Source organism: Globicephala melas, chromosome 20 (assembly GCF_963455315.2).
Source record: "Globicephala melas chromosome 20, mGloMel1.2, whole genome shotgun sequence".
Lineage (NCBI taxonomy): Eukaryota > Metazoa > Chordata > Mammalia > Artiodactyla > Delphinidae > Globicephala > Globicephala melas.
Window position 1 is genome coordinate 6,945,728 of NC_083333.1, and position 24,791 is coordinate 6,970,518.

At 45.1% G+C, this 24,791-nt stretch overlaps 1 protein-coding gene across 1 annotated transcript in view; it reads left to right on the forward strand.

Annotated features, from left to right (window-relative positions):
* VPS53 (VPS53 subunit of GARP complex) overlaps positions 1–21,997 on the forward strand; it is a 125,671-nt gene extending 103,674 nt beyond the window's left edge. Inside the window, exons 18-22 of the mRNA XM_030861888.2 lie at positions 1,146–1,294; positions 5,319–5,388; positions 17,983–18,120; positions 19,852–19,956; positions 20,416–21,997. Of these exons, the coding sequence (XP_030717748.1) occupies positions 1,146–1,294; positions 5,319–5,388; positions 17,983–18,120; positions 19,852–19,956; positions 20,416–20,586 (633 nt within the window). The 3' untranslated portion in view covers positions 20,587–21,997. The remainder of the gene's footprint in view (positions 1–1,145; positions 1,295–5,318; positions 5,389–17,982; positions 18,121–19,851; positions 19,957–20,415) is intronic.
* The last annotated feature ends 2,794 nt before the right edge of the window (positions 21,998–24,791 follow it).

The following is a 24,791-nucleotide window of genomic DNA, read 5'->3' on the forward strand; positions in this document are numbered from 1 at the left end:
TTCCTTCCCCTTGATTGAAATCCCACATAACCCCAAAGGCTCTAGGAGTAAGAGTCTAATGTTTGATTATGAAAATTTTCAATTATATACAAAAGTAGAGAAAACAGAAAAGTAGAAGAAATAAGCCACCAAAAAGCAGAGAAAATAAGCTACAAGGATATAATGTACAACACAGGGGATATAGCCAATATTTTATAATAACTATAAATGGAGCATCACCTTTCAAAACTGTGAGTCACTCAGAAACCAGCACAACATTGTAAATCAACTATACTTTTTAAAAGTTGTGAGTTGCTATATTGTACACCTGTAACTGTTGCTGTATTATACACCTGTACAATACACCTGTATTGTACAGCAACTATACTTCAGAAAAAATAGAGAAAACAGTATAATGAACCTCATGTACCCATCACCCAGCTTCACTAATCTTGTTTCACCTGCTCCTCCCAGCACTAGATTATTTTGAAGCAAGTCTCACAGGTCATATTGTTTCTAATTTCCTTTTTTAAAAAAAAAAAAAATCTCCAGTTTGGGACTTCCCTGGCGGTCCGGTGGTTAAGACTCAGCCTTCCAATGCAGGGGGTGCGGGTTCAATCCCTGGTCGAGGAACTAAGGTCCCACATGCTGCAGGGTACGGCAAAAAAAAAAAAAAAAAAAAATCCCCAACTCCTCCCCGTGTACCTGAGAGAAGGGCATTCCAGGTTTCCTTTCGTGTGGCCCAGCCACCTCTCGGGTTTCCCAAGCTGCCAGCCTGGTCGGAAGTAGACGTCCCTCCCCTGTCCACCCACAGCCCCTTTCAGGTAGAGCAGCTTGTAGAAGAATACGATCCAGTTCATCTGCCTGGTGAGGGTTCGTTTAGAAAGAAGGTGGCACTTAGATGAGGAGGGAAGGCTGTTTCAAGCCTGAGAGGGACAGGGTAGGAAAAGGTACACTTCACTGTCAGGGAAAAGGTGGGCTTACTTGTTTCTATTCATGATTAGCTCCTATAGACAGGGAGAGACAAACCCCCTCAAGACAAATCAGCCTCCATGACAGCAAGTCACGGGCTCATTTCCACCACCCTTGCCCCTTCCTCGCTAAGAGGTAAGGCTATCCTCCAGCAGAGGACCTAAAGGCTTGTCCCGCCCTGTCTCCATTTTCAGATGCAGTGGCAGAACGTGGAGCATGTCGGTGACCAGAGCCCCTACGTCACCTCTGTCATTCTTCACATTAAACAGAACGTCCCCATCATCCGTGACAACCTGGCTTCCACGCGGAAATACTTCACACAGTTCTGCATTAAATTTGCAAAGTAAGTCCTAGAACATCCTCATCACTGGGTTGTTCTGAATGCCATGCTGACCACCAGGCACGCGCCCGATCCAGGTGTCCCCGCCGTCCAGCTAATTTTTTTGTACCCCAGAGAAGCATAAGAAACTAAATTTGCTACTTAAGGTCCTAAAGAACAGTAGCAGCCATACAGTCATCCTCATTAAGACAGACAGAAGTGAGTGGGGAGCTCCTGTCATTCGAATTACGTGGACATGATGACACCCCTGCCTCCCCCCAGGTTTGGGTAATGAAAAGTATTTTTCAACATTTCATGTATGTATTTTGTGTCTCCAGCTAGATGATAAGCTTTTTAAGGGTAGGAACCATGGGTTGTTTCTTTTGAGCCTTGTCTTACTCCTTCCTCATGGCACTCGTTACTGTGGCTGCTGGAATGTATCCACTTGTGGGCATGCGTGAGCCCAGGGAAGGTACTAGAAATCGGGGAGAGCAAGTCAGGGAGCCAGTCCATTGCCAAGTAGGTGGAGTGAACACTGCGCTGCGTGTCTTCCTGCCACGTCCTCCTGTGTGGCCATTTCTGGCTTGTTTTAAAGAGGGGAAATGGTCTGGTCCCTCGACAGTCAGCATCTGGCTATAGCACTGTTTCTCTGGAGACCGGACACCGTGGAGGGTCAGTACCTCCTCTGACCAAGTATCAAACAAGCGTTTTGGCAGACTTCGCAGGCAAGGGCCTCAGGAAGATGGGCCCAGTCCCAGCTACTGAATTTAGGTTGTTCTCATCCAAGTCCCAAAGGGTGATTTAGGGCTCCAAGTTTCTGTCTTCCCCAGATCTCTCCCAGTTTGTGTTCAATTAAGGCTTTCCCTCACAAATGAATCCCTCAGGAGCAACAGTTACGGAGTGGCTTGTGGCGTAAGCTTCAGTTCCCAGTTTGTCAGGAAAGGCCCGCGTGGCCTCTCCCGGGAGGCATTGACATGTGCGGGGCGGCGGGTAGGCCAGGAGCGGACACCCCTCCACTCTCTGGGTGCTCCTTAACGCGTGTTGAAAGCATTGCTGGTAAATCACACTGTGACACTCCCCGTAACCCCGGGTAGAAACAGCGTCTCTAGAAAAATTGGCCGTGGCCAAGAACCTCCAGTGCGATGCACGGGGGTCTGATGGAGCCAATGTTAAAGTGAGTCAGGGGTCCACTTACTTACCTAGTCCCGGCGTCCGCCTCACATTCTCTCAGAGCCCTTTGCTTTCATTACTAAGCCCATATTGGGTGAGCTGGGAAGAGGATGCCCACCTCTCACATCTGGAAAAGTTTAACCTGTGATCTAAAAAGCGGTTTTCTCATTTAATCCCCGGTACCCTCTCATCATTATAAACTCCCAGCTGAAGGCCAGAACCCTCAGATGGGCGCTGTGAGAAAACCCTTCTGCAGCCAAGAGCGATAACTGCCACCACTGCAGCGGCCTGGAGGAGCCTCTGGCAGTTACCCGCCACGTTGCTGGAGCTCTTCCCACACAGACATGTCCCTGGTCCCTAGATCTTCCCCGCCCCACCCCTACAGTCTAGCACACAGAGCCAGTTCAAGGGCACGCTCGAAGCCTACTCTAGTGTGAAGTAATTTAGGTTATAAACTGTGCGCGTCATTGCCATTGGTCGTAATGCAATCTCACACTACTTGGCTCTGCTTTAGAGCCCGAAGGATCCCTTCCACATAGGCCCTTGTCCTCACCCCCTCCTGATCAATCGGCAGGCATTCCCGTAGATCTGATATCTGGAGCTGACATCTCTTTCCTTTTAACTTCCCTTCTCATCTCACTAATGCAAAGCCTTGGATGTTTCCTTTTGCCTCCACTGGGTCTCTGAAGCAACCACAGTCTCTCCTGTTTAGACATCAGGATCACCCCGCTGATTGAAACTGCTGTTTGAACCATAAGCGACTTCCCTCATCCACTCAGCTGATTCTCCTCCATTCAGTCATGGAGATGATAGATCTCTTACTAGTGGTTGGAGGGATAAAATCAGAAGTGTTAAAAACGTCCTGGTAAAGTGCTGGTACCATGCTGACATTTAAAAAGCGTTAGCTGTTACCATTATTATTTATTATTTATTCAGCGTGCAGTCCGTTGAGCGCCTGCTGTGTTCCAGATGCAGAGTTAAGTGTTTGGCTTAGTAGACGTGGTCCCTGTCTGCATTTGCCTTACGGTCAAGTGGAGGGAAGTAGACGTGTAAGCAAATAAGTGTAACAGAGTAGGTTACGTATTAGGCTAGAGGTCTGTGAACTCTGCAGAGTATGGTGGAGGTGACTGAGGAAAGGCTTCATAGGAAAGCTGGCCTTGAGCAGAGTCCGGGAGACATGTGTGCACTGACCTGCAAGGCCGTGGGGAAGGGCGTTCCAGGCAGAGGGAGCAGCGTGAGCAAGTGCACAGAGGCATCAGACAGCCTCTACAGAGTCGTAGGATCTGCAAGTGGCCCAGCCCACTTGAAGCACAGCGCACCAGGGCTTAGCAAGATGGGGCTGGGGAGAGAGAGTCAAGACAGTGAAGGAAGGCCTGTCTGCAGCCATCGCAAGAATTGTAATCAGGGGAGCGTCTTGGTCATGTTTGCATCTGAAATATTGATAGATTTCTTTGGCAGCTGGCTGATGGATGAGAAATGATAAGGCCGAAGGCTAGGAGACCAGTTAGGAAACAACTGAAAGAGCTCTAGTGAGAAAGAGAAGGGCAGCGGCAGGGGGCTGGTCAGGAGGGGTGGGTGTGGGCCTTCAGGGAAGAGCTGGGAACTGATTGGATAATGGAGTTGAGGGCAAGGGTATGGTTTCTGACTTGGATGACTGGGCAGAGGAGATCCAGTCCCCTGAGCCTGGTTTTGGGGTGGGGCTGAGTCTTGGATATGCTGGGGTCGAGGTACTGGTGCCATGCCAGTGGGATGTCCAGTAGGCCACTGGATAGCAGAGTGGGCACACGCATTCTGGGAAAGATGTGGAGAGAGCAGAGCGTGGCGAGCGCAAGCCTGAGAGCAGCATTTGGAGAGTGAGGAGAGGGAGAGGCTGGCCAGGCTTTACCTCGACCTCCAAGCCCTTTATTGCCATGGTCCTCCCTTCGTCGTGGGCCCTGTGTTCTCCTGGTCAGCTCACTCTGAATCTGGCCTGATTATAGGCATTTCTGGTTCCCACATCTTCTGTTCTGCACCAGTACAACTCAGCCTTCCCTACACAGGCCTCTGCAGTTTTTTTTCCAAAAAGCCCTCCTGACCTATTAAAATCATATTCTCCCTTTCCCCAAACCAGCATCATCAATCTACCTGGCCCACGTTGCCCTTCAGTCCCCAGTAAACTTTTTGGAGATCATGTATTTTGTTCCCTGATCTGACAGTTACTCCCTTAGCATTTATTTCCTATTTTTTTGCATTTAAGATCGCATAACTACCTCATGTGTATTCGACTATCTTTATCTATTAGGATGTTTTCAGCTACTAGTCATAGAAGCCCTGACTCAGACTGACCTAAACAGAGGTGAATTTTTTTTATTTCATATAACCAAAGTCCAGAGATAGGAGAGATCCAAAGATGACTGCCTCAGTGGTTCAGCAATGTCATTAAGGACCCAGGCTCTTTACTTACCCTCCTCTCCTTGGGCCTGGCTTCATCCTTAGAACAGTGGTAAAATGTTAGCTCTAGATGTTAAATCCAAACACACGAATATCCTAAAGAAGAAGAGAGACTCGCCCCAGCCGTGCAATGAAGTCCTTCCCTCCAGCTGGCTTGGATGACAAGCCATGTCAGTACCAACAACAGTCACCAAGGGACCCCAGGCTCTGCCTGTAGTTTAGGAGGGATCAGCTTTTCCCCAGCAACCCAAGGCCAGATTTACCTAAATAAAACCAGGGCTATAGTTAGAAAGAAAAAGAGTGGATGCTTGTAGGCCACAGTAGTGTCTACTTTAATTCTCAGTTTTCTTGTAGAAGGAAGTGGGGCCTTAAAAAAAGAAGAAATGTTTCTGCAGTTCTTTACCAAAGAGAATATAAGCCTAATTTGTCACTTCTTTTTTATCCACAGCTCCTTCATTCCCAAGTTCATCACCCACCTCTTCAAGTGCAAGCCAATTAGCATGGTGGGAGCAGAACAGGTAAGACGGAACTGGGATAGGACTGTTCCTTATGGCTTTTGTCGTAGATCAGACTGTGTAACTTCCTAGTACAGAGCTGCTGTGGAGAAGTAAAGTCACTGATTTCCCTGTTTGAGGACAGAATGATGACCTGGCAGCTTAAATTATTCATCCATTTATTGAAAACATTTTCATTGAGTACCTCCTAAGGTGTTTGTCCTTAGACAAGTTGCTTAACCTTCCAGGGCTGTAGTTTCTTCAGCTATAAAATGGGGATACTCACAGCAGCGCCTCACAGGGTGGTTGTGAAGATTAAACAAGATAATGCACTGAAGTGCTTGACCCAATGTCAGGCGTATGAGAAGCCCTCAGCAAATGCCAGCTGTTACTACTGATAGTTTGTTTCCACTGTCAATGCCCATCTCCCCACATAGAAACATCTAGTTGATGCTTGCCGCGGGCTGTCTGGCTGACCAGCTTAGCAGAGTCAGAAGTACTGTCTCAGCAAACTTCCTGGGAGGTTGCGTGGGTTCAGACACTGTGTCTGAGTGTAGAATTTCAGTGTTTGGAAATTCTACCTCTTGCATGTCATAAACACAGAACGAATTCTGTCCTCGGGAAACAGCAGAATAATGCCCCAGCATGCCCAGTTTCATTAACTCATGTTTATCGGGAATCCACTCTGTTCACTTTTGTGTGTGATAGGAGAGGACGCGGAGTGATTGCTCTCTGTGTGTCTGAGAGAAGCTTTAGATTCTCAGTTACTAGGTTTCTGTCTCTAGACTTGATGAAGCCACTGGAACACAAAGTTGACTCATTGGGAGCATGTTTCCATGAGTTTGCAGCTCTGCCCAGGCCTTACAAGCTCATTTAGTGTCCAGTAGCATGATATTTTCATATTGTCACATGAACCCAATGTCATATCTATTTTCCTCAGATTTTCTCTTCTTTAAAAGAATGTTAAAATAATCAGCTCAGACTTGAAAGCCCGCACCTTCAGAAATATATCAATTTGGCCAATATTTACTTCTGCTTTGAGATGCGGATGAGAAAACCATCTGTGAAACTGGTGTTTTACTTTCTCAGACCCCAGACAAATAGGAGTGGGTGACAGGAGAGCATAGATCTCAACAGGCCCAGCCTGGGGGAGGCCGTGGGTGAGAACTAAAGGCAATGTGGCCCTTGGAGGATTCCCACGTGAAGTTCAGGTTTAGCTTGGGTCCGTTCTTGCCCTGAGTATCTGGCCTTAGAAACCCAAGCAGTCATGGAGCTGGAGGCGTGATCAATCAGGCAGCAAAACCATAGGAACCGGGCTTCCCTGGTGACGCAGTGGTTGAGAGTCTGCCTGCCAATGCAGGGGACACGGGTTCGTGCCCCGGTCCGGGAAGATCCCACATGCCGCGGAGCGGCTGGGCCCGTGAGCCATGGCCGCTGAGCCTGCGCGTCCAGAGCCTGTGCTCCGCAATAGGAGAGGCCACAACAGTGAGAGGACCGCGTACCGGGGAAAAAAAAAAAAAACACAGATTCTGCTGCAAATCTTGCAGCGGCTGTAATCCAAACTTTAACAAAAGCTGTGAGAGTCAAAGCAAAGACTGAGGCCTAATCTCAGATGCCTCTGCTTTGCCACAGAAGTACTAGATCCTAAATTTAGACTACACTTTAATACTTGTGCCAAAAATGGGAAAGGAGACATTTTCCTGCTCTTGATTCTCTTCCTGATTACTGTATAAAGTAAATTATTTCTCTTTGGGCCCCAGAGTCCACTTGAGCAATTGCAAGGGCACATGGAACTGAACCATACCAGTATTTGTAATGCTTCTTGCTAGTTTGTGATTTTCAGAGAGTCTTGTGGGATTTGCAGGGTCATTAATTAGTCTTTTGGCCACAGTATCTATGACCGAGCACACAGTAGAAAAGGAATCCAGGGACTTCCCTGGTGGCGCAGTGGTTAAGAATCCGCCTGCCAATGCAGGGGACACGGGTTCGGGCCCTGGTCTGAGAAGATCTCATATGTCGCGGAGCAGCTAAGCCCGTGAGCCACAACTGCTGAGCCTGCGCTCTAGAGCCCACGAACCACAACTGCTGAGCCCACATGCCACAACCACTGAGGCCCGCGTGCCTAGAGCCCATGCTCCGCAACAAGAGAAGCCACTGCAATGAGAAGCCCGCGCACCGCAACGAAGAGTAGCCCCCACTCGCTGCAACTAGAGAAAGCCTGCGTGCAGCAACAAAGACCCAACACAGCCAAAAATAAATAAATAAACTTATTTAAAAAAAAAAAAAAGGAATCCATTTGCATAAACTACTTACCAGAGAGGAAGCAGCACATTGTAGTGTTGGGAAAAGGACCCTAAAACTTGGGGTCCAGTCCCCGCTCTGCTTTTAATGGTCCCTGTGATCACGAGCAGTTGCTTCCTTGCTCTGGACTCAGTTTCCTCATGTTTAAATAAGAGCCCTGAATCAGACTCTCCACACACCTCCTTCTAGATCTATTGTATTGTGGATCTAAAATATTTTGAGGGGACTTCCCTGGTGGCGCAGTGGTTAAGACTCTGCGCTCCCAATGCAGGGGGCCCGGGTTTGATCCCTGGTCAGGGAACTAGACCCCACAAGCATGCCACAACTAAGAGTTTGCATGCCTCAACTAAGGAGCCCACCTGCTGCAACTGAGACGCAGGACAACCAAATAAATAAGTAAATATTAAAAAAAAATCTTAAAAAAAAAAAATAAAATATTTTGAGCAATATAGTTCGTGTCTATGAAATATAGACATGAACTATATTGCTCAGAATATTTTAGATCCATAAATATTTTCCTTTGAATTATCTTTATATACCATATTGACTTTTTTTATTGTGGTAAAACATACATAACATAAAATTTAACATTTTAACCATTTTAAGTGTACAGTTCCTAGTATTAAGTATATTCACATTGTTGTGCAAACATCCACCATCCACTTCCAGACCTTTTTCATCATCCCAAACTGAAACTCCCTTCCCATTAAACACTAGCTCCCCAGCCCTCCTGCCCCAGCTGCTGGCAGCCACCATTCTCCTTTCTATCGCTATGAATATGACTGCTCGAGGGACCTCCTAGAAGTGGAATCATACAGTATCTGTCCGTTTGTGTCTGGCTTATTTCACTCAGTGTGCTTTCAGGGTTTCTTCATGTTGGTATGCTTCAGAATTTCCTTCTTTTTAAGGCTGAACAGTATTCCATCATACATATTACCACATTTTGACCATATTGACTTTTTTAAAATAAATTTATTTATTTAGTTTTTAAATAACGTGATTTTTTTTTAAACATCTACATTTCTTTCTATTCATTCATTTATTTATTTATTTTTGGCTGCGTTGGGTCTTCGTTGCTGCGCACGGGTTTTCTCTAGTTGTGGTGAGCGGGGACTACTCTTCGTTGCGGTGCGTGGGCTTCTCATTTCGGTGGCTTCTCTTTGTTGCGGAGCACGGGCTCTAGGCGCACGGGCTTCAGTAGCTGTGGCAAGTCGTGGCACGCGGGCTTAGTAGTTGTGGAGCACGAGCTTAGTTGCTCCGCGGCATGTGGGATCTTCCCGGACCAGGGCTCGAACCCATGTCCCCCTGCGTCGGCAGGTGGATTCTTAACCACTGTGCCACCAGGGAAGTCCCTAAAGACCTTTTTGAATCTCTTAACTACCCAACTGCTCACTTTTCTCTGTCTCATTAAGCTCTGGCCCATCTTGATTTTTATGAGGCCCTCCTTCCCACTGAGAGCTTGAAGCCTCTTCTGTCACCCAGTCAAAAGGGTCCTCCCTTTGTGCCACACAAAGAGACAGGCACGGCCATTCTCCACAGGGGTTTACAAGCATTGGCAGGGTCGCCAGGGTCCTGGAGATGGGGAGACCGAGCCAGCTCATGAAAGAAATGAATCAGTTAATGAAAAACAATATTGCCATAAACATCACACTTAATGGTCAAATATAGAAAGATTTTCTCTTGACATTAGGAACAAGACAAGGATGTCTGCTGTCACCATTTCTATCCCACATTGCCCTTGAAGTCCTAGCCAGAACAATAAGACAAAAAATAAAAGAAAGTTTTAAAGAAATAAAAGGTACACAGATTAGAATGGAAGAAACAAAACTGTCATTTTTCACATTTCACAGAGAACGTGATTGTGAATGACAATATCCAAGAGAATCTACAAACTGTTAGAATATAAGTTTAGTAGGGGTGTGAGATATAAGGTCAGTATTTAAATTATTTTTAATATTTGCATATAACAGCAACAAACAATTTAAAATGAAAAATTTTTAATGAAACCATATACAGTAGCGTTAGGAGACCTTAAATAGCTAGGAATAAGTCTATTAAAAAGTGTGCTAGTCTTTTACACAGAAAATGATACAATATTAAGAGACATTAAAGAAGACCTTTAAAATGTCAGGAAAGCTCATGTTCATGTATTAAAGGACTGAATATTTTTATTTATTTATTTTTGCGGTATGTGGGCCTCTCACTGTTGTGGCCTCTCCCATTGTGGAGCAACAGGCTCCGGACGCGCAGGCTCAGCGGCCATGGCTCACGGGCCCAGCCGCTCCGCGGCACGTGGGATCTTCCCGGACAGGGGCACGAACCCGTGTCCCCTGCATCGGCAGGCGGACTCTCAACTGCTGCGCCACGAGGGAAGCCCAGGACTCACTATTTTTAAAATATCAATTCTTCCAACATTAACCTCTAGATACAGTAAAATCCCAGTAGGGGTGGGGTGGATGTGGGTGTGAATGGGAATTGATAAGTTGATTCTAAAAGTTGGATGGAAGTGCAGAGACCAAGAATAGCTAAAATAACTCTAAAGAAAGAGCAGAGAGTTGGAGGATTTAAACGTCAGGATACCAAGACTTATTTTAATGCTGAAGTAATTAAGCACACAGGGACAAATGGGCCAACAGAACAGAGTCAAGTTCAGAAATAGACCCACACATACATAGACACTTGATTTATGACTAAAACGGCACTAATTCAGTTGGGAAGGGATGGTCTTCTCAGTAAACAGTGCTGAGTAATTGAATATCCACGTGGAAAAAAAATTAATCTTGACCTTAACCACACACCACATAGGAAAGTCAGTTCCAGCAAGGATGTGGAGAAATTAGAACCCTCGTACACTGGAAATGGAAAATGCTGCAGCCATTTTGGGAAACAGTTTGGCAGTTTCTCACAATGTTAAACATAGAGTTCCCATGTAACCCAGCAATTCCACTCCTAGATAGAAACCCAAAAGAACTGGAAAAGTATGTTCACGCAAACACTTGTTCAGCGTTGTTCAAAGCAGCGTTATTCATAATAGCCAAAAAGGAGAAACAACTCAAATACCCATCAGTTGATGAATGGATAAAGAAAATGGTTTAATCTTACAAGGGAATATTATTCAGCTCTAAATAGAAGTGAAATACTTACACATGCTACAACATAGATGAACCTTGAGAACATTACGCTAAGTGAAAGAAGCCACAGACAAAAGGTCACATAATGTATGATTCCATTTATATGGAATGTCCAGAACAGGCAAATCCACAAGACAGAAAGTACACTAATGGTTGGCAAGGGGTGGAGGAGAGGAGGAAAAGAGATGTGATCGCTAATGGGTATGGAATTTATTTGTGGTGTGTTGAGATGTCTGGAACTGAATGGTACACTTTTAAAAGGTGAATTTTATGGTATATTGTATCTCAGTTTTTAAAAAATCAATTCCAGGTGGATTATAGCTCTGAAAGTGAAAGATAAGACAACAAAACTTCTGGAAGATAATAAGAGAATATTTTTATGACTGTGGGTTAGGCAAAGATTCCTTAACAAAACATTAAAAGTACCAATCATAAAAGAAGAGATTATTTGGAGTACTTAAAATTAAGGACTTCTTTTTCTCAAAAGACAAGCCAGAGTAGCAGATGATATTTGCAATATATGTAACGACGTACTCATATTCTAAGTATATACTTTTAAAAATCTCTTAACATATCACTTATATGTGGAATCTTAAAAGGAAAAAAAAAAAAACAATTTCATAGAAACAGGGAATAGAATGTTAGTTGCCAGGGGCTGGGGGAAGGGGGAAAGGGGGAGATGTAGGTCAAAGGGTACACAATTTCAGTTCTAAGATAAGTTCTAAGGACCTAATGTACAGCATGGTGACTGTAATTAATAATGTGGTATGATATACTTGAAATTTGCTGAGAGTAGATCGTAAGCATTCTTACCACATACACAAAAGGAGAGTTAACTATCTTGATCTTGGTTATCATTGCACAATATATATGTATGTCAAATAATCACCTTGTACACTTTTAGTATATGCAGTTAAAGTATATTTGTCAATTATTCCTCAATAAAGTTGAAAAAATTACTTAAAAAAACCCCTCAACAAATCAATTAGAAAAAGATGATCAACCAGTAGAAAAATGACAAAAGATTTGAATAGGCACTTCAGAAGGAGGCTCACCAAAAAAGCCAAAAAGCATATTAATCATCCAGGGAAATATAAATTAAAGTCACAATGATATTAGAATGGCTAAAATTAAAAAGGCCAACGATACCAAGTGTTGGTGAAGATGTGAAGCAACTGGAACTTTCATGCATCGCTGGTAGGAATGGAAATCAGCACAACCAAATTGGAAAACTATCTGGCAGTCTGTACTAAAGCTAAACATATGCTTACTCCTTGAACCGGCAATTCTGCGTAGATGCCACCCCAGAGAACTAAGGGTGTATGGCCACCAAAGGCATGTACAAGAATGTTCATAGCACGTTAATGAGCAGTAGACGAATCCTGAGTGACAGAGGGCAGAAAAGTGGTCATCTTTGTTAGGAAGGAAGGGAGAGCGTTGACTGGAAGAGAACCTGAGGGAGCCTTCTGGGATGCAAGAAATGTCTCATATCCTTTTTTTTTTTAAATTTTTTTAAAATTGAAGTATAGTTGATTTACAATATTGTATTAGTTTCTGGTGTACAGCAGAGTGATTCAGTTATATATATGTATATTCTTTTTCATACTCTTTTCCATTATAGGTTATTACAAGATATTGAATATAGTTCCCTGTGCTATATAGTAGAACCTTATTGTTCATCTATTTTATATATAGCAGTGTGTATCTGCTAATCCCAAACTCCTAATTTATCCCCCTGCCCTTTCCCCTTTGGTAACCATAAGTTTGTTTTCTGTGTCTGTGAGTCTGATTCTGTTTTGTAAATAAGTTCATTTGTATCATTTCATTTAGATTCCAAATATAAGTGATATCATATGATATTTGTCTTTCTCTGTCTGACTTACCTCACTTAGTATGATAATCTCTAGGTCCATCCATGTTGCTGCAAATGGCATTATTTCATTCTTTTTATGGCTGAGTAGTATTCCATTTTGCATGTGCGTGCGTGCGTGCGTGCGTGCGTGCGTGCGTGCGTGCGTGTGTGTGTGTGTGTGTGTGTGTGTGTGTGTGTGTGTGTGTTGGCCAAAAAGTTCGTTCGGGTTTTTCAGTAACATCTTATATGCCACATCTCTTTATCCATTCTTCTGTCGATGGAGAAATGTCCCATATCTTTAATGAGGCAATAGGTGTATACATATGTAATAGTTTATCAAGCTATGTACTTGGTCTTTGTGTAGTTTACTGTATGAAAGTTACACCTAAATTTTAAAAAAAAGAAAAGAGGAAAGAAACTAGGCATGTCCTCACCTTGGTCCATCCATTCTTCATATCTGGAACTGTCTCTTGTGTCACCTCATTGAAACTTAGCGTTGTATATATGGTCCTTTACCTTCTAGCAGTGGGCCTTTTATCTTGTCTACTCAAGGTTTCCATCACTGTGATAGTCATGATGACCCCCAAGAGTTGTAGGGGCTCTTTAAGAAGTAAACCCCTCAGAGCTTTCCACTGCTGGGTGATGACGCTTCCCAGGCATTGCATGCTGGCCAGATCTGCACCCCAGTAGCCCATCAAGAACATGAGCCACACCACCCCAAAATTTCTCTCTGAGGCTCAAACAAATTTGGTGGATGGCCACCTCTTGCCCAATGCCTCATGCCTAAGGGGATGAACTTTCAGCTATTTTCAAAGATGAAAGCCAGCAGATTTTCATGATAAATGGGGCCTTTCACCTTCATTGCCCACAGACAGCTGCTAAGCCTATCAGACTAGCTCCCACCTTTTCTGACTGCATTACTTCCGGTAAAACCTGAGACGAAGATTTCCATCTGTACAGCTGTCTGGTGAGGACAAAATTTTATTGTGACTGGCTGGGAATTGAAAAAGTCCTATCTCTCAAAATGTGGGAGACACTAGAGAGTTATGTCTGGCTCATTCAAAGCTCTTCCTGTCGCTTAAGACTGTACAATTATTTATGCATATAATATATCTCTGGGAAATAGAAGTACAGAAAAAACAGGAAGAATCCCCATAAGTTTTTAAATGATCACTGATCTTTTTTTTTCCTGCTAGCAAATAATGCCAAGACATGCCTTTGATTTTGACAAGGCTCTGAAATTTTGCTGTATGGAAGATAAAGTTGAATCCTCACTAGGCCTCAAATAACATAGTGTGGGAAAAAAAGAAGAAGAAAAAGACATAGTTTCAGTTAATAAAAGTAGAGAAAATAATGTCAAGAATATCAGCTTCCCACTCAGCTTAGTCAGATCTTAACATGTTCCCACATTTGCTTTAGATGTTTTTTATATAAAGTAAATCATTACAGTTATGGCTGAAGTCCCCCCTGGACCCTACCCTTCCTCTCGCCTCCCTACATGCCCAGAGGTAATCACTATTCTGATTTTGATTTTTATCATTCCCGTATATGTTTTGATATGTTACATGTGGATCTATTCACAAAAGATATATAATTTTGTTTTGCATATTTTTAAACTTTATACAAATGGTACTATACATATCATTCCCCACTTGCTTTTTTTTTTTTTTTTTAAATGAAAGCTTCTTTCTTTCTTTCTTTATTTTTGGCTGTGTTGGGTCTTCATTTCTGTGTGAGGGCTTTCTCTAGTTGCAGCGAGCTGGGGGCCCCTCTTCATCGCGGTGCGCGGGCCTCTCACTATCGCGGCCTCTCTTGTTGCGGGCCACAAGCTCCAGATGCGCAGGCTCAGTAGTTGTGGCTCACAGGCCTAGTTGCTCCGCGGCATGTGGGATCTTCCCAGACCAGGGCTCAAACCCGTGTCCCCTGCATTGGCAGGCAGATTCTCAACCACTGCGCCACCAGGGAAGCCCCCCACTTGCTTTTTTTGCCCAACATAATGTTTTCTGAGATTTATCTATGTTGTTATAGGTTGTTTGAGTTCACTCATTTTAACTAAAATATCATATTCCATTGCATGACTATGCCACCATTTGTTTATCCATTCTACCGTTGATGAGCATTTAGGTTGTTTCCAGTCTTCTGCTTTTACAAACATGGATGCAGGGAACGGTTTTTTTTGTTTGTTTTTTTTACATAGGCAAGAATTTCTCTAAAGGATATGAGTGCTGTGTTATGGGTCATGCACAATATGTAGCCTTTTCAAATTGGCCTTTTCTCTTAGTCATGTGCATTTAAGTTTCCTTCATATCTTTTTTTTTTGTGGCTGCGTTGGGTCTTTGTTGCTGCGCACTGGCTTTCTCTAGTTGCGGCGAGTGGGGGCTACTCTTCATTGTAGTGCGTGGGCTTCTCATTGCGGTGGCTTCTCTTGTTGCGGAGCACGGGCTTTAGGCGCGTGGGCTTCAGTAGTTGTGGCGCAGGCTCAGTGGTTGTGGCTGGTGGGTTCTGGAGCACAGGCTCAGTAGTTGTGGCGCGTGGACTTAGTTGTCCCTAAGGTTCCTTCGTATCTTGATAGCTCATTTCTTTTTAGCACTAAGTAATAATCCATTGTCTGGGTGTGCCACAGTTCTCCATTCAGCTACTGAAGGTTATCTTGTTTGCTTCCAAGTTTTGGCAATTATGAATAAAGCTGTTAAAAACATCCATGTACAGGTTTTCGTGTGAACATAAGTTTTCAATTCTAGACAAATAACGAGTAGCATGATTGCTAGATTGTATGGTTAGAGTATGTTTAGTTTTAATATAAGAAGCCACCAAACCGTCTTCCAAAGTGGCTGTAACATTTTGCATTTCCACCAGCAACTAATGAGAGTTCTGTTGCTCTGCATCCTCACCAGCATTTGATGTTGTCAGTGTTCCAGATTTTAGCCATTCTAATAGATGTATAGTTGTATCTTGTTGCTGTTTTAATTTTCATTTCCCTGATGACAAATGATATGGAGCATCTTTTCAAATGCTTATTTGTCATCTATATATCTTCTTTGATGAGGTATCTGTTAAGCTCTTGGGCCCATTTTTTAGTTGGGTTGCTTGTTTTCTTATTGTTGAGTTTTTCTTAAAAAGCTTTGTATATTTTAGATAACAGTCCTTTATAAGGTGTATCTTTTGCAAATATTTTCTCCCAGTCTGTGGCTTGTCTTCTCATTCCCTTGACATTGTCTTTTGGATAGCAAAAGCTTTTCATTTTAATGAAGTCCAGTTTATCAATTATTTCTTTCACAGATCATATCTTTGGTGTTATATCTAAAAAGTCATCACCGTACCCAAGGTCATCTAGGTTTTCTCCTATGTTATCTTCAAGGAGTTTTATAGTTTTGTGTTTTACATTTAGGTCTGTAATCCATTTTGATTTAGTTTTTGTGAAGGGTGTAAGGTCTGTGTCTAGATTTCCTTTTATTTTTTGAACATAGATGTCCAGCTGTTCCAGCACCATTTGTTGGAAAGACTGTCTTTGTTCCATTGAATTGCCTTTGCTCCTTTGTGAATGACCAGTTGACTATATTTGTGTGGATTTGTTTCTGGGCTTTTTCTTCTCAGTTGATCTATTTGTCTATTCTTTCACCAGTACTAAACTGTCTTGATTACTATAGCTTTATTTTATATTTATTTATATATTTGGCTGCACTTGGTCTTAGTTGTGGCACACAGGATCTTCGTTGCCATGTGCGGGATCTTCATTGCAGCATGCAGGATCTTTAGTTGTGGCATGCGGGATCTTTTAGTTGTGGCATGCGGGCTCTTAGCTGTGGCACGTGGGGTCTAGTTCCCTGACCAGGGATCGAACCCAGGCCCCCTGCATTGGGAGTGTGGAGTCTTAACCACTGGGCCACCAGGGAAGTCCCTACTGTAGCTTTATTATAAGTCTGGAAGTTGGGTAGGATCAGTCCTCCAGCTTTGTTCTTCTTTAATATTGCGTTCGCTATTCTGGGTCTTTTGTCTCTCCATATAAACTTCAGAATCAGTCTGTTTCAATACCTCACCATTTTTTGAGAGCAATATTTCCCTCTGTGTTATCCCAAGTAAAACATTGATGGCTTCTCCAAATTTTTGTACCATTGTCAAAATTATAATCACCATGTCCATTAAGTTAATGGTGTTTCTCATTAATGAGTTTGTCTTATCTTTAGTCGTTAATTCTCCTGTCCATAGCAAAGTACAGGGAGAATGAGAGAATTCAGGGTGTCCTAGGGCCTGAAGGGATACCATTCCACCCCTGCTTGATATAATTATGAAAAGCTTTCTGAGAGGAGCAGGCAGTGGTAGATACAGCAAGCCCTGTCCTGAACGTAAGATTGACCATCAGAGTTGCAGTAGTGAGACTGTCACCCTACTGCTACCTTTGTCTGGTTGGTGGGCATGTGATTCCATCCTCCTACACTGTCTGAACAGGCCAGTGTATATATGCCATTTCTGTGCCTGCAGTTGGTGGGCAATCAGGAAAGCTGATAGCCTTCCAAATAATTGCTATCCAAGAGAACCAAAAAAAAAAGAAAGAAAAAGACAGTTTGTTGCCAAGATACTGATGTTTAAATTTGTTTTAATCTCCTACATCCTCACTGGTATCCAGAGAAATCCACAATAGAGCAGCGCGGAATTACCATGTTTTGCCTGTTGAATACGCAAAATTTTTATGGCAGTTTTCAGTGCTGATGTGGGTGTGGTCCGCACTGTGTAAATAGGTACATTCCATTCAGAAAGCAGCTCAGGATGTGTGAGAGGAGCCTCCCAAATGCCCTTGTCCTTTGATCTGTCCCAAAGACTGTCTCCTAAGGAAATGCCGCTGATAGACCTAGAATTATATCTACACAGCTGTTCATTACAGTATTCGTTATTTATAATAATAAAAATCTAGAAACAAAGTGTAGGGGAATGGTTAAAAATATTAAAGTTACACACACACACACGCCATAGAGTACTGTATAGCCATTAAAAATCATGATTTTTTTTTTTAAAGACTGCCAAGATGGGAAAATAGAATTCAAAAAACTTCATGTATTAAGTGGAAAAACCAGGTCGTAAAACTGTCTATACAGTATAACTCTAGCATGTTATACACACACACAAGCTGGTGGGAATGATACCACACTGAACTGTGACATCTTATTATTTTTTCCTGGGTCATAGTAATTATAACTCATGTTTTTCCTTTTATGTTTGTTCATTCGTTCATGAGAACGTATTACATTTAAAATCAGGAAAGTGTTATTAATCAGTGTGCGTACACCAGGTATCGTGTCCCTGTGAAGTGGCTGGTTCTATTCTGCTCTCTTCCCTCAGCTGCTGCTGGACACCCACTCCCTGAAGATGGTCCTGCTCGATCTGCCTTCCATCGGCTCTCAGGTGGTGAGGAAAGCCCCAGCCAGTTACACAAAGATCGTGGTGAAAGGCATGACCCGAGCGGAGATGATCCTCAAGGTGGGGCTTGTGTCTTCCTCGGGGTTTCGGTTAAAGGGCCTGGTTATCTGATTGTTTATTCCAAGGAGTACTGAGTACTAGTCTTTGAAAGCACAGGTTAGGACCTATGCCCATCAGTCCTAAAAGATTGTCCACAGACTTTGGCCTCATCAGATATTGTTGAAAGTCAGTGCACTGTTACTGGGGGGTCAGTAATTCTATCTGACAAATGAATTCTTCATCATAGTGGAATTCTCTTGTAATAAGATTTGACCAAGATTGGAGGTTGGGTGGCGCTGTCACTGTGAATCAGCGTCTAAGTCAGGGATCTGTCTGCTTCTTAGCAGGAATTTCTGGCCCAGCTATCAGTTACTCAGGTCCACGTAAGCCTCTTTGGCACTCTGAACTCTGCCACTTTATAGGAACTCTGAACAGATGTTGCATAACTGATTCTAATCAGCAAATGGGTTTTCTAAAGCCCCGTTTAATAAAATATACATGGGGTGATGATGCTGAGAACGTCTGAAGCCTTGAGCTCCTGCATATGATTTCCATCTGGATGTGTCAAGGGGAAAGGGGGCCTGTTGGGGAGGGGAGAGAAGGCTGGAGAAAAAACGGAACTGTCAGGGGATGCTCTTAGAAGGCCAGGGCCTGCAGGCCCTTCAGGTCTGTCTCCAAACAGAATGACTCGAATGATGGAGGAGTGAAAAGTAACGGCAGGCCCTGACATGGGTGGGAGCAGGTGAGGGGCCCACACAGACCTCAGGCTTTGGCCTGAGGAAACCGGAAGCAGGCTAATCCATTTCTTCCCTAGCTGGTTTACTCAGCAGGGTGGAGAGCAGGGTTTAGAGAGAACTTCTGAGTGCATACTCCTTGCCAGTCTGAGTCATATGCTCAGAAATTCAAAACAAAAGCAGTCTGCTGGCCCACGCGCCACAGCTACTGAGCCTGCTTGCTCTGCAGCCCGCACGCCACAACTAGAGAGAAGCCCGTGCGTCGCAAAAAAAGATCCTGCGTGCCGCGACTAAGACCCGACACAGCCAAAAAATTAATTAATTAAATAATTTTTTAAAATTAAAAAAAAAGAAAATTGAAGCAATGGTTGCCTCTGGAGGAAAAAAAAAAACAGTCTGCTGGAGGAAGGAGATCAGATGCCATGCTGAAAACCAAATGGCAGTGAATGTGAGGGTTGCGATGCCATTGCTTTCCTGCTGTTGGTACATGAATTGGATGTAGTTAAATGAAGTTCCAGATTTGAAGTCTTGAAAAGAGTGAGGCTGTTCTAGGGGTTTTGTTTTTGAGAAAATGCACTTAATTCAGTGCCTTTTGAGGCCATCTTTCGGGAACAGTGATACATCAGGACAGAAGGAGCAGGTACCACGAACCTACGAAATGTCTCAAACAGGGGACCCTGCAGCAGAGTGTTTTCCCGTGGTCCTGATATTTAAAGTCACTTGGGACTCCCCCCAGGCCCTCTGAATTAGAACCTTCAGAGGAGGGACATAGGAAGGTGTACTTAAGAAGCAATCCAGGTTACGTTTATGATTTAGGAAATTTAGGAAGCATTGCTCTAACTGAATGTCGAGATGAAACAGGCTGTCAGGACATTTCTGGGTTTGCAGCTGCTGCTGCCACCTAAGAAGATCGTGCAGAGTCCGTTTTGTGATCGGCCTGCAAGTGAGGAAAGATAATCCTCAGCCTCCGATCGTGAGTGTTCCCGGCAGGCCTACTCTCGTCTCTCTCCCTCGGTAGGTCGTGATGGCCCCTCACGAGCCGTTGGTGGTGTTTGTGGACAACTACATCAAACTCCTGACGGACTGCAACACAGAAACCTTCCAGAAGATCCTGGACATGAAGGTTGGCTCCGCGTTTTGTTTTGTCCCCGGGCACCTTCTTACGCTCGGTGGTTAACTGGAGGATGGGATATTGGCCCCGGGAGCTATCTCAAAGTGCCCATGCCTGGCCCGGGCTGCACACCTAACTCCCAGAAGCCTTTTAAGGAGGAGGAAGAACCGGGGCCTGTGAGTGTCCCCGTTCTGATGGCACCCTGACGTCCAGCGGAGAGCCAGGCTCAGCGGGACTGCAGTGGAGAGGAGGCTCCCCTCGCGCATCCTGCCGCCTGTCCTCCGCCCTCTCAGCCCTTCTCCCTCCTCTCCTATTGCCTCTTCCTCTGCTTCTCTCCCAGGCTGCTACCCAGGGCTGGTATCTCCCTGAAGAAAGCCTTAATCCTCAGCCCAGTGAATACCAGCTACTGTGCTTGCCCTCGGGCCCTTCGGGCCAGAGCTGACGCCACCCTCCTTTCTCTCTCCACCTCAGGGGCTGAAAAGGAGCGAGCAGAGCAGCATGCTGGATCTCTTCCGCCAGAGGCTCCCCGCGCCGCCCTCAGGGCCCGAAGGCTCCAGCTCTCTGTCCCTCCTGGCTCCAACTCCAGAACAGGAGTCATCTCGCATCCGCAAACTGGAGAAACTAATTAAAAAGAGACTGTAGGAGCGTCCAAGGGGCACTTTTCCCCCAGCCAGTGACACCCCCCCCCACCAGCACCCAGATCTCCGGAAGCCCCCCACCTCTCCTGTGCTTCCCCGACTCTCAGATCATCAGTCTTGAAACTTGCTGGGGCGTTTGGGTCATTCACATGTTTCTCCCATGTCCTGTCTTAATTCCTGTCCTAATCAGAGAAGACGGGTAACAGCCAGATTATAAAAAGGCAGTCAAGATGGTCCCTGATTCCTGCAGCAGAGGCAGCTGGGGGTGAAGGTTCCGTGTGCTTCACTTGCTGGTCCCGGGCTGCCCCCGACTGGTCCAGTTGTCGCTGACTCCGTAGCCTCACCCCCACAGTCACACCCTCTGGCATGTGGTCCTGTTCCTTTCCATGCTTCTATCCCAGCACCGTGGGTAAGAAAGCCTGGAACTCACCCCTTCCTCCACATGCAGCCGTGTGAGGTTCCCTCTGCGGCCGGACCCTTAAGAGATGTCGTCTGGGCTTGGCTCTAGGGCCCAAGTTATGAAGTGGAAGATTACAGGTGTGACAGAAGAAAGAGGTGTGGCCTTTAGCTAAGCCCTAGTAGGGAAAGCTGGCTAAATAAGAAAAGCGCTGGAAGGGCAGGGAAGGGGCTGGGGGGGCACGTGGGCAGCTCAGTCGATAGATTTCACTCTGCCCAGACAGCCATGGTGTGGCTCTGGTAAGGTTATCCAGCCCGAGCTAATTGAGGTTAACATTCTCTTCCCACTCTTGAAAGAAGGGATGATGGGCCCATCTCCAAACAGCCACTTCAGCCATCTGTCCTCGGCCTGGGAGCTGGAAACCCAGTGGACTCCCACACCTGGTTCTTGTCACTCTCAGTGTTTACAGATCCACACTTCTCTTTGTGTTTCATCATGAGGAGTCATCTTCTGGAAGTCTCCATGACGGCATTGAGATGTCAAGCTGCTGTTTTGCGCCCCGGGTGGTGGTCACAGCCGGGGAAGTTGCCTTCCTGATTTATTACACTGTCAGTAAGCTCCAAGGAGCCAGCAGAAGTCAGTAGGAGTTACGTTAAGTGTCTTGCTGATGGGCGCTGCATGCCCTGTGTGCGCCCTGTACAGACAGAGCATGCTTCTCATCTGGGGGGTCTGCATCAGAATCACCTGGGGCTCTTTTTTTTTTTTTTTACAAGTACAGATGTATGGCGATTGTGAATCAATTAGGTCTGGAGTGGGGCCCAGCATCTAGGTTTAAAAGTTCCATAGGTGATTATAACGCTTACTTCTCGTGAAGAACCATTGTAACAGAAGTTTGCTTTATTGAAGGGTTCCTATTGCACATTTTCATAAATGTATGTTCTTTCCGACTCTAAGCAAGTGTAATTACTGTATAACTGAGCTGGTGCCCAAACGGTAAAGGTTTTTCTTTTTGCTGATAGCCAGCAGCTTGAGTTTTGAATTTGTGTTGGTGGTACGGACCATGGCAGAAATCATGCTGTCCCCGTACTGACTAGGATTCTTCTTGTTTTGATGATCAAGCCCCAAACAGAAGGTTTATTTATTACTGTCACTTTGAAATAATATATATAAAGGAGCACTCATTGATAAAAACAGTAGCTAACAACTCTGTTATTCAGCTAAATTATATAGATACTGTACCGGTTCCTTCCCTCCGCTTTCTCTAGCCCCTTAAAAAAAAAAAAAAACTTGGGCTTCCCTGGTGGTGCAGTGGTTGGGAGTCCGCCTGCCGATGCAGGGGACACGGGTTCGTGCCCCGGTCCGGGAAGATCCCACATGCCGCGGAGCGGCTGGGCCCGTGAGCCATGGCCGCTGGGCCTGCGCGTCCGGAGCCTGTGCTCCGCAACGGGAGAGGCCGCAGCAGTGAGAGGCCCGGGTACCGCAAAAAAAAAAAAAAAAAAAAAAAACTTAAAGTCACCTTATGTGGTTAAAATAAATATTCGTAATTTATAATTGATAAAGAGTTCACTGCTGTTTTTACTCTGGACAGACTTCCTGATTGCTCGTTAGAGGTGCCCAGGCTGGAGAAAGTTCTGTTTGGATCATAACAGGGAAATGGGAACCACCATGGACGGGGTGTTTTGACCTCCAAGTTCAGTTCTGGAATTGAAGCTAACTGTTGCCACGCCTCCCTCTCTTGAAGAACAAAGACCCAGTACCTGGGGCTCTCCCAGGAAAGGGCACCGACTTTCTCATGCCTCGGGCAGCTCCTCGGTGCAGGTGGAACAGGACCGAAAGCAGACGTCCAAGGACCAATGTAAGAGTGGCGGGCAGGCAGGGCGAGCGAGCAGGGGACGCAGGGGACGCGACACCAGCCCATCCTGAATTGCCATTGGACAGGGAGCCCTGGTCCCCCGTTTACAGAACGCTAGGGAAAATGCCACAAGTTCACAGCTGGAAATGTAATTCCTCTCTCTAGGAAGAGAAATCTCCAAAATAACCAACTTGCTTGAGCGTGAAAGCAAGTGTTTCACACTTCTTGTCTCCTCCAAGTCAGATTGCTAAAAATAAAATCCTTAGAACTGTGTTGGGCCATTTAAACAATAGCCTTGGAAACACGGACACATGAAAAGCTGGCGTGCAGAAAGCGTACTGTTAGGTTTTACACAGTAAAGAAACTCTTCCAGTCTCTTTCTAGTATTTATCAAAATAGATAAGCCCCCTGGACCCTCAAGGTATCGATTCCTGAAAATAAAGGGATTGCTTTTTTGTGTAAATATCATTCATTTTTCCCCCATCTGGAAGTGGTTTCGTGGCGCATATCGCAGCATAAAATACTACAGTTAATTAAAGCATTACTGGATGTCATTTGCTAGGATGTATTTCCTCACTGTTGACAGAAAACAGAACAGGCTATGGGAAAGAATTAGCGGGCCGTGAAGCCCGGGCTCCCCTCTCAGCATCTGCCCTTCTGCCTGGTGAAGATGCGCCCATTCCCTGACAGCACGAAACCAGAATGTGATGTTCCTCAGTGAGGTCCCGGCATGTCCAGCGGTGGTGGAAACCCTCTGTAAATAGGTATAAAGCGTTCTGCTTCTGATTTGGAATCCTCCCTGTGCTCCAAATTTCTACCCCGTTGAATTTCCCTTCTCCACCTCCCAGCTCCAATCACAGCCTGCTTCTCCATGTGACTGCCAGAGGCCTTCTGTCCTGTGCACAGTAAGTCAATCCGGTTTCCTTAATAGCTGGGTGGGCATTTTGCAGCGAACCTCTGGGGAAGTCTGATGTTCCCCTCAGCCCTGGAAAATCTGCGGCAGCACTTCCATTAGGTTGGCTTCAAGATCATTCCCTAGTTTCCATTCTTTATTTTCACCAGCTCACCACTTCGATAGGGTAGCCAGAAATCCATCTGATGAGAAAAGAAACATTTCCGTATACCCCACCCAGAAGAACGCTGCCAGATGATTGACCCACCAGGCTCTCTTCTTTCTCACATACATAACCAGGTAAGTAGAGGGATATAAAGAATGTTTGAAACAAAAGCAGTTTTCAGAATCCATGAAAGGGGGCGGGGGGGGGGGTGCGTGTAATTAACAGGGCAGTGAAGGTCACACAAGAGCCAGCTGTGCACACGCTCTGTCAGCCACGAGGCCGTGTGAAATGTGACCTGCTCCTTACCACTCGCCAGGCCTGAGCCCCAAGTGGGTGGCCACAGCGCTTGCTCTGTCCCTGGGCTCACTTGGACAGGATGGCCATGTGACGACACAGCCTGCTGCTGGGTGCAGGCCGCATCTGAAGCAAGCACCGGAATACGGGGCCTTTGCGTTTTTAGGTCTGCCGCCTGGGATATCCAGCTTACTCAAGCATTTTAAAAGACGCTCCATCCTCTGTTCCCCTTGCCCCAGCAGCTGCTATTTCCGTAGCATTTAGGGATAAACCTGCAGACACTGAGAAAAGAGCTTCCTCCCTCCCCGGTGGTGTTGGCCGGACTGCCTGTTACGGAAAATGTGGCACATTTCCTCTGAATGCAAATTAGAAGGATTGCCAAAGGCTGCTTTCCAAAAAACATGTCTTTAGAAATGATGTCTGGTGTCCACAGAACCGGTTTCAACTGGCCAGTCCTGGCAGGGACAAAATTCTTGCCTGCACTCTTTTTTTTTTTTTTTTTTGACCTTCAATGCCCAGAAAATGCTAAGCGAGATTATCTTGGGACAGGCAGACGTAACAGGGAAGCCAGAAGTTCACCAGCTATTCGGATTACTTCACAGTTGCCT